The following is a 10,213-nucleotide window of genomic DNA, read 5'->3' on the forward strand; positions in this document are numbered from 1 at the left end:
AGGGTGCACTCAGGTATAGTCCAAATTACTACAGTATTTCCCGAAAGCACAGTCTGATTTTTTTCCATCTGCACTTACCTGGCAGAAGGAGTTGTTTTTATCACATGTGCAAACACTGTCAAGGTGATCCCCACTTTTCTTTAAATTGTGTTGCATGTGGGCTTGGGGTGAGTCCAAATAGAGGCTGATGTAAATGTATTGGCACATTTCTCCATTGGGTTCTGAAGCCAGGCTTGGTCTCCAGTACCTACGTTTTCTTTTCCTGCATTACCAGTTTTCATCTTCAGACATTCATTCTTAATGTGTACCTTATTTCATTTTATAAACCTTGCCCTGTGTCCTTTACCCTGCCTGCCCTGATGAGAGAAATCAATGGATGATTATAAGGTAGCTCTGAATAAAATTGTAGTTTTTCCTTTCCTTGTGTTGCCTGACACTGCAGGAGAGTGGTGGAGGGGACTGGCTGCCCGTGAGAACTGCTTTTGCTTTTGCCTTTCCCTTGGAGTCGATATGGTCTATTGCCATCTCCTGTTAAAACTTTCATCTGTAAAGTCGGGAGAAACCATCAGCTTATTTAAGCTTTACCAGGCTTTAAAACATCACTTTTGAAACCTGTGTGGCTACCAGGTTTTGGTGACTTCTCAAGGCAATTCCCTCTGCTAGAACCCGGTTCTCCCTGCTTTTCTTAGCAGCGGTCCCTGTCTCTGCCGTTCGCAGCCCGAGAAGCCGAGGCAGCAGGGGGGCAGTGGGAGGGATGCTGCCGGCAGGCTCGGTAGATGCTTTTTCCCGTGAGGCCGGATACTTTTGGAGAGTAGGAAAAGCGGTACTCCCTGCTTGGGAATGCGCGGACCTGCACTGATCTCCCCTCTCCGGGAGACGTGGGGTTTCCCACGGCTCTTCCACACTATTTTCGGGCCGGTGGCACTCGGCTGCGGATATGCCGGCGCCCCGCGGCTTTCTGGGCAGGGAAAGCACCTGAGCGCCCGCTCCCGCTGCCCGTCCTGCTGCACCCGAGCGGGGTCGGGAGGGCTTGCGGACAGCGGGGGCTTCCCATCCCGCCGAGCCGGGCGTGCTCCGGGGGACACCGCGGGACGAGCCTGGAAACGCGGGGGGCGGGGGCGGCCGGATGGGGGACACCGAGAGCGGGGACGCAGACACACCGGGGATGGCGCGGGGACACACCGGGGGCGGGGAGGGGACGCGGATAGGAGGGGAGCCACGCTGGGGGCGGCGCGGGGGGGACACGTCGGGGGCGGCGGCCGCCCTGCCGGGAGCGCGTCCTGCCTCCTCCCGCCCCCTGCCTCCGCTCGTCGCCGTCCCCCCGCGCCGCCGCCGCCGCGGCGGGTGGCCGGGCGGGCGGCAGAGCCGGGGGCCCGGCGGCGGGGCCGGGCGCGGGCAGGATGCTCCGCTGGCGGGGCCGGGCGCGGGGCGTCGCGGTGGCGGTGGCGCACGGGCTGTGCTCGGGCTCGCTGAACATCCTGCTGAAGTTCCTGCTGGCCCGCTACCACTTCGCCTTCCTGACGCTGCTGCAGTGCCTCAGCAGCGCGGCGGCGGCGCTGGGGCTGGAGGCGCTGCGGCGGCGGGGGCTGGCGGCGCTGCCGCCCTTCGGGCCCCGCCTGGCGCGCCCCTTCGCCGCCGTGGCCGCCCTGGCTACCCTGCAGTCCACCCTCACCCTCTGGTCGCTGCGCGGCCTCAGCCTCCCCATGTATGTGGTCTTCAAGCGCTGCCTGCCCCTCGTCACGCTGGTCACCGGCGCCCTGGTGCTCCGCGACGGCATGCCATCGCCCGGCGTCCTCGTCGCCGTCCTCATCACCACCTGCGGCGCCGCGCTGGCCGGTGAGCGCGACCGCGACCGCACCGAGGGCACCGGGCGGGACGGGACGGGACGGGACTGGATAGGACGGGACGGGACGGGCGGCCGCAGCGGTAGCCGCTCCCTCCGGGCTTCGGGCGCCGGACCGGGAGAAAGACGCGAGGATACGGGGTGCGTGCAGTGCTGGGGGACAGCTGCGGCCCCACGGAGCCTCACGGGCGGGCAGGTGCAGCCTTGCAGAGCTGGATGCAGCCCCGCTCTGACTGGCACATTCTTGGAGGCCTCGGTACAACCTTTTGGAGATAGGTGCATCCTTATGCGGGCCCGTGCAGGAGTAGCTGCGACCTTATTGCAACCCTACTAGGGAAAGTGCAACCTTATGGAGGGAATTGTAGCCTTATGGCGGGTGCGTGAACCTACAGGGGTAGATGTAATGTTCTGAGAGCAGCCGCAAGCCCGTGGGACAACTTCTGCCTTGCTGGGGCCAAGTGTGGTGCAAACTTAGGGGTGAGCTACAGCCCTCTGGGGCCAGCAGGACCCGTGCTGCTGTCCAGCCGAGGGGTGGGTGGGGTGGGAGGCAAAGCTGGCACTTTGTGGCCCGACAGCACTCCTGGGCTGGCGGCTGCCTCGGACAGCAGAGCACATGCACAGTGAATAATTTAATCTGCAAAGAGACTGACAGGGGGCTCGGGAGGGAGGTGTTCTTTCAGAAATCCCACAGAGCTTCATGACTAGAGGGTGCAGAATGGCCAGTGGGTTGGAGGGCAGGCAGCCCAGGCAGCCAGAGCTGCCATGTGTCTGTGCTGGCAAGAGGATGCTCAGGGTCGCTCTGTGTGTGTGTGTGTGTGTGTGGTTTCAGCTACAGATCTTCCACAGTGTCTTCACAAAAGGGAGAAGGCAATCTGATTTTGGCTGGGGATTTAGAGGGGGTATGAAAAAACACTCAGTATGTTTGCAGCTTTAAAAAATGCATAAGAGATTTGTTGGGAGGCAAGACTTGGACAAGCACGACAAATCCTAGGGGTTATGGAAAGTGCAGTAATGCCTGTTTCCTAAATATCCCTCTAGTCCAGAACGGTGCTCTCTCCGTACACCACCTATGCTTATTTCTCTCTGTGACTCTCGTGACAGGAGCTGGTGACCTGACTGGGGACGCTATGGGCTATGTGACAGGCGTGCTGGCTGTGCTGATACACGCTGCCTACCTGGTGCTCATTCAGAAAACCAGTGTAGACAGTGAATATGGACCCCTGACAGCTCAGTATGCCATCGCTGTTTCGGCCACCCCTTTCCTCATCATCTGCTCCTTTGCCAGCATGGATTCCATCAACGTCTGGTCCTTCCCGGGCTGGAAGGACCCTGCCATGGTATGCATCTTTATTGCTTGTGTCCTGATTAGCTGTGCCATGAACTTCACCACCCTTCACTGCACCTACATTAACTCGGCTGTGACCACCAGCTTTGTAGGGGTGGTGAAGAGCATAGCCACCATCACGGTAGGCATGGTGGCATTCAATGATGTGGAGCCCACAAAGTTATTTATAGCTGGGGTTGTGGTCAACACCTTGGGGTCTGTCATTTACTGCGTGGCCAAGTACGTTGAGACCAGGCGGCAAAGCAACTATGAGGACCTGGAGAAAGAAGCTAGAGAAGAGGAGGGGAAAAGGCAGGCTGGGGACCAAGCTCTGTTTGCCATGGAGACAATTTCCCAGGGGAAGGGGGCCGAGGAAGCAGCGGTGGAAGGACCATCCACAGGGCAGAGACAGAGTGGAGAGGAAGAGAAGGACGTCACTGAGAAATCAGCCACGACACTTGTGGCTCAGGGAAAATCCACCGTCACACAAGAAGTGAACAGAAGCTCGCTGAAAGAAGCCTATCTTGGAGTATGGAGGTTGGTGAGGGGTGCTAATTATATAAAGAAGGATTATTTGATAGAAAATGAAGAGCTACCAAACCCTTAAAAAGCAGATTCGAAAACCTATTGTTTGAGGACAGACACCTGGTTTTCTGTACAGGGGGAAGGCAGAGCATACATTTCCACATCAATGCTTACAAATCCAGATCATTCAGGATGACTTTACCTCATTGTCAAAAAGCAAAAGATCATAGTTTGCTCATGCTTTGGGCTTGCTTTCAGCTGCTTTCAGTATGTCACTTTAGACCCACCTCAGCTAAGGTGCTGACACTCTGCTGCAGACACAGAGAGAGCTGGGGAAGGGGAAGGGGCTTGCTCAGCAGCTGGGAATATGAGGGATATCAGTGCCACTGGGATACTTGGCAGTACCAGTGACACAGCAGTGGTCTATACCTTAGATTGTGTCTGGAGCCTAGTGATTTTTACACATTTGGAGCCTCTGTCAGTGTGCTTCTGTATCTGTATCCATCCAATTATAGGTACTCTACGTAACCAATTCCTACAATATAAACTCGTATTTAACTGTACTTTTTTGTGCTCCTCTGTGTCAGTACAATTACAACAGAGCTAGAGGTTGTGCCACTTCAGTTATATTGGTGTGAAATCACTCTTTTCTCTGATGAATTGAAGCCCTCCGGGCTAAGCCTTGGACCTGGTTTACCTTGGGTGCTTTGTGTCTTCAGTAGAAATCCTTTAGTCTTGTGGTGGTGTACGTGAAAGCAGAACCAGATCTGAGCTTCTGAGAAGCTTTGGCTGGCAGAAAAAGGATGTTTGTCTATGAGCTTTAACTATAAGTAGCATTTGGAATATTAGCTTGACTCAAATAAAAGAGTTTGGAAATGTTGGTATGTATTGATTGGATTTGGGAGGGCTATAAAAATTTAAGGAGAAAGTGTGTGCCTTGTGTTATCCCTCCTGGTACCCTAAAGTCAGATGAATCAGAGCCTGGACTGGAACCCAGGTGTCCTCTCCATTCATTCTGTCACAAGCAGAGGCTGAGAGCAGAGCTGGGGACAGCAACTCTGAAGTTCCCAGGGGTGCTTTTGCAGGACAGCTGTGCTACATCCTGGCCACGTGCTGGTACATGGCTTTGTGTGTATCCTCCCTCACTGTCCCTGTGCTGGGCTGTCCTGTGGAACAAAGCACGGGCAGGCAGCAGGAGCTGCCCGGGGCTCCGGCAGATCCCACAGCCCAGTGCTTGGGGAGCGGGATGCTCAGTGTGCCCGGCACAGGGACACCCATGGCTTTGGCAGAGGCAGCTCCCCAGCGCCCTGACTGTCCCTGTCCCCATGGGCTGCGAGGGGCAGAGCTGCCTTTCCCCTTGGGAACTCAAGCGCCCGTGTGGGAAGCGGGAAGCAGGCACTCCAGCGAGGCTCAGCTGAATACACTAGTATTTTGTCCCACATCTGTTTAACTGAGAGGACTGTGGAAAAAAATGTTTGAGTGTTTCTATGCCTGAAGATACCCGTTTGGTAGGCGGGAGTACTTGGGTGGAACTAGACAGAGAAGAGATTTGATTGGGAGTACTTCTCACCCCAAAAGGGTGCTGCAGCCATTGAGGCCACCTTGACAACAGACTGAAACAAGTTGTTACCATTTTCTGAAAAAATGAACCACGTTTGTTGTTGTTGTTGTTTTCAATATTGTTATTGTTGTTATTAATAATTATTTATTATTATCTATTAAGCCACTGAACTGAAAATCAGCTATTCCCACAGCCCTAATTACCCAGTGCCTGGCCCAGTGCTCTCTCCAGCTGAGCAGGCAGCATTAGCCTCACAGCGTGTTCAGTCTGAAGTGAGCAATTTGCCCAGCAGGGAATATTTGCAAAACTGCTCTCTGGGGGAGCTTTAGGTTCTTGTCAATAAATGCAGGCAGAAACATCAGGTGCTGTGGCAGTGTGTTTTCAGAATGATTGCAGAAGTTGGCTCTCCTGGCATCACCCATGAATTTTGAAAGAGAAGGCTAAAAGGACATTTATGCTAAAAGCCTGGAGCTGCTGAGCTGGGGGACAGGGCAGGGAGCTCTGTACATCACATGTTATGTATAGCTTGTGTTTAAGAGGAACTGGCTGTTTGCCAAAATACGTTTACCTTCTGTTCGAGCTCCATATGGGAGATTTTCAATAAAAGTACTATTTATTGTTTCTAGGCTAATATAATCGGGCTTTTGTTAGTTTTTCAAATGCATCCTAGGCTAAAGAAGTTTGTGCCTATTACTTATAGTCGCTGTGTTACCGAACTCATTGCGATATTGAACTGCATTGTAATCATACAGATGGCTGGAGAGAAACACACAATTCTGATCTGTCCTCACTGTGCTCAGTGTTTTCTGTCCACAAAAAATGTGGATCTTCTTACCACCTGGATGCCAGTCTTAGATGCTGTAGTGCACATACCGTGTTTGACATGTGCTCTAGGAAGCTCTCCCACTGGACTCTTGTTTCAGGACTTTTTCCTGTGGGGAGGTTAAATGTTTTGCCACTTACTGTTGTTAAATTATTAGTAGAAATCTATGGAAATTCAAACAGTTTTGACTATTAAAAAAGCTGCTGTTACAATGTTGTACATTTGCATGTATAGTCGAAATGTGATTATATTGTATTCTGTTTTTACCTGTAAATTCCCTAAATTAAAATGGGAATTTGGCAAATGCAATCCAGTTTTTCAGTAACAGACACTGTCGCACAATAAAATGAAAATACTGCCTCGTGCTGAGGTATTTTAATAGCGTCAGCGGAAGACGGTAGAATGAGATGTGGGAATAAAATGCACTGCTTTCCAAAAGCTTTCTGCTTTTCTTATTGTTGCTACTCCAGGGTGCTCATTTTTGCTTCATTTATAGTTATTCTTGTGCCTTTATACCATCCAAGTTTCCTCAACATGTGACTACACACTATAAATACTGTCACGGACAGAGGGGCTAAGGACAGACAAAGGAGCACAGGATTCTGAAGTGCTGGAACCTCGGTACAGCTCAAAATTTCAGTGGTTCTCAGTGGTGATTTTTTTTGGTTACATATTTAAGATAATTTAATGTCACTGGTGTAGCTGTTATAACTCTAGAATTAATAAAAGTAAGATGAAGCTTGTTATTAATAGTTCCATTATAAAATGACAGCATTATTAAAGGACATAATATTAATTTCATTTTACAATGTTAAGTATTTGTATTATCATCTATGTCGCACGGCAGCACTAGGAGATGACTCAAGCATTAATTTTTACCTGTTTGCTTTGGATGGAAGGTACATAATACGCCTGTGGCTGAAACTGGGTTGTGCCATACCAGGCTGCGGTCGGTGGTTATTGCCGAATACATCTTAGAGCTCCACACAAATGTGCCTGCAGGTTGGTTTAGAGAAGGAGACCATCCTTGTTGTCAGGTAATAAATGAACCTGATGCACAATGACTGCTTTGAGAATAAACAGGAATTTCAGTGTCAACACATCCTTGAGTAACACCTGCTGTAGCACTCCTAGACGTGCACGTACGCGCACATGCACGCACACAAATACACAGGCAGCAGGACAACAAAAGCCAGACTGGCTGTCTTTTTTGAAATGCATTCTTCTCTCTAAGAAATTAAAGAGACGACGGTTTATTTTGAGGCAGGTACAGTTAAAATTTCTAAGGATAAATTAAAAATTTGCATACGTCACTAATCTTGTATTTGCCATCACTTCCACATGGAAAATATGCAGCAACCTACGAAGAGCCATCTGAGAATGAGAGAAATTTTACAGTTTACTAACCAACAATTCAGACCCCTGCATACGTTCTGGGATAGTTTATTGCCAGTCTTTAATAGCCTCTTGTAATTCTGTTTGCTGCAAAAATGACTGTTTGCTGCAAAGGCTTTAGTAGGCAAAAAGATGCAAGGCCTTCAGTTCTGGTTTCTAAATTAACATTTGAGCATTTTGCTGCTAATCATGGTGAAGGGTTAACACCTTATCCCTCTCTGCCTGTGTCCTGTATAATTTCATGTATTACTTCGAGGTTTCTTCTGTGTTTTTCTGACTGGAGTCTCTAAGTGCAGTGGAGGCAATCAGCTCTGCTCTCAATGAGCTGCTGTATTCATGCTTCAGTTGCTTGTTGAAGGTCGTCGGGAAGCTTTTCACTTCAACCCTGTTTCTGTCAGGAATTGATGAGCATGCACATGCCCTCTTTTCTCTTCTTTTGTTGCTGCTGTTTTTCCCAAATATTTTTCCCGTGTCCATCCTGAAAATCACTGCTAGTGATGGAGGACTTGCCAAAGAGGCTTCTCCTGCTTTTTCTTTTCTAGAAGGGCAAGGAAGGGATAGACCAGCAGGATCTTGAATGTCCAGATTGCTTCTTTCTACCTTTGTGCATGTTTCTGCCCACCAGCTCCCTGCATCCCAGATCCCAGTATAGCTCAGTCCTGGCTGTGTCCCAGCTTCTCGTGGAGCGGTGCCCACTGGGCTGTGTCCCAGTGTCCTGTGGAGCTGGGCTGTGCACGGGACAGGTTCTGGAGTGAGGGCCCCCCCTCTGCCACACAGCCAGCACTGAAACCTGGCTGGGCCTGCCCTTGGGGACATTTATTAGACACACAGAACCAGGAGATCTTCTTGTAGTAACAACATTTTAAGTAATAAGGCTATAAACCTGCTGTTGAGCCAGGCTCTGTTTTTTTTTGTAGGTTGAGACTTTAAAAAGCCAGTCACACTGGCTTTCTTCAGTGCTGGATATTGTGTTTGAACAGAAGAGAGGCAGCCTGAATTGAAAACCCAGGTAGAGAGCATGAAAACAGTGCTCAAAGAGGTACATGGGATAGGATAAAGATGGATGGGGAAAATATGTGAGCTACAAATTAGGATGGATGGGGAATATGTGATAGTTTGCAGAAAGGAAAAATGTTCTTGAATGAAAAAAAAAAAGTGACAGCATTAGAAACCAATGGCCAAAAAGTGAGATGAATCTGCAGTGAATGCACTTGAATTTGGACTCTGGAAGAGCAGTGGACATGAAGGAGAGAGGCAGAGTGAGCGAGCTGGCTGGGGGAAAGATGGCTGCATCTATTCTTTGTGGTTCTGTGATTATTTTTTTTACTGGACAGTTGTAAGAAATTTTGCTCTGGGCACATGTATCTTGTTAATAAATTTGTCTTCTATCAAGTAAAAGCAATGTCAGCTCTGTTCTCAAAATTACAGTACTTGTTTTATTAGGTGCTATTGATTTTGTTCCTGACAAAACAAGAAGATGCCAACAATTATTAACAGAATTCAGGATTTCTCTGATAAACAGCAATAACCTCTGAAGACACAGACCATTTCTTGCCTGACACGGGGGTCAAATGAGACAGAATAATGATTTGGAACTGGCCATATAGTAAACCAGGCAGGTTTACCAGCTGCTGTAAATAATGATCAGTATCATCAGTAGATGAAAACAGCTAAAGGCTGCTGTGTTTAACCATTAACTCCTCATGTCCTGAATTGTCTTAATTCTGTTAAGTGCACTTTTTGTCTGCAGAGTATCTCTGCAAATTTGTCCTTATGGTTAGTCTAATTCCAAAACGTGCTACTGGTTAAAAGGTAAAATATGAATTTTTCTTTCTGTTTCTCAAGCCACAGGCAAACCTGGGGTCTGAAGGGCAGAGAGGTTCCCTTTGTCAGTGCATCTTCTTGAGTGAGTGAACGTTCATGAGAACAGATAAAATGTTCAACAATATATGTTGCTACAAACATATGAAAACCAGCTAAATATTCCCTTATCACAATTTTGCAGGAACAAAAGTAGGTTTCCTTAAGCATAGTGGCCAAGAGGCCACTGAGTGATTCTTCATTGAATATCAGAAGGCTGATGCACACAAAACAGCTGAGTGCACAGCCACACAGTTTTGACTCTGGGATTTACAACATTTTCTGAAAGAAAAGAGACTGGGAAACATTTGCCTGGAGCTATGGGAGAAATTTCTTGACTTAGGGAAGCTGGGATGCAGGTCTGTGAAGAATCACTGCCAAGCCAGCAGCACATTTCCAACAGGATTCCTGAGATGGGGTTGGATTTTCAATATTTCAATATTGCTCAGTTTTGGGGTTTTTTTTTTTTTTTTTTTTTTTTTTTTTGGGGGGGGGAGGTTGTGGTTTTTTGTGTTTTTGGTTTATTTTTGGGGGTTGTTTTTGTTTTTGTTTTTGTTTTGTTGATAGATAGTATGAATGAGCAGAATCATCTGTAATACCTGGTTATGTCCTGGGGTACATTCTAAATGCTGAACTCTTCATCCAACACCTGCATGTTGCAGTGGCTTGATAAAACCAGTACAATGTCATTCGTGCTGTATCCAGCTCTGTCATCCAACACAAGCAGAACACTTTGTTTTTCTGTCTGGGGAATCTACTTAACAGTGATTAAGTTTGCTTGTATATCCATAAAGATCTTTTATAGCTGCTCCAAATATTCAATGCCACAGTTCAGAAAAGAAGCTAAGCAATATCTAAGTGATGTAGGGGAGGAAAATGACA

At 48.6% G+C, this 10,213-nt stretch overlaps 1 protein-coding gene across 1 annotated transcript; it reads left to right on the forward strand.

Annotated features, from left to right (window-relative positions):
* Positions 1 to 1,400: 1,400 nt before the first annotated feature.
* On the forward strand, positions 1,401 to 4,657 carry SLC35D3 (solute carrier family 35 member D3). The gene is made up of 2 exons (XM_059469248.1): positions 1,401 to 1,836; positions 2,945 to 4,657. The coding sequence occupies exons 1-2, from the start codon at positions 1,401 to 1,403 to the stop codon at positions 3,772 to 3,774; spliced, it is 1,266 nt and encodes a 421-aa protein (XP_059325231.1). The 3' UTR covers positions 3,775 to 4,657.
* Positions 4,658 to 10,213: the final 5,556 nt, after the last annotated feature.

The sequence above is a fragment of the Ammospiza nelsoni genome, chromosome 3 (assembly GCF_027579445.1).
Source record: "Ammospiza nelsoni isolate bAmmNel1 chromosome 3, bAmmNel1.pri, whole genome shotgun sequence".
Lineage (NCBI taxonomy): Eukaryota > Metazoa > Chordata > Aves > Passeriformes > Passerellidae > Ammospiza > Ammospiza nelsoni.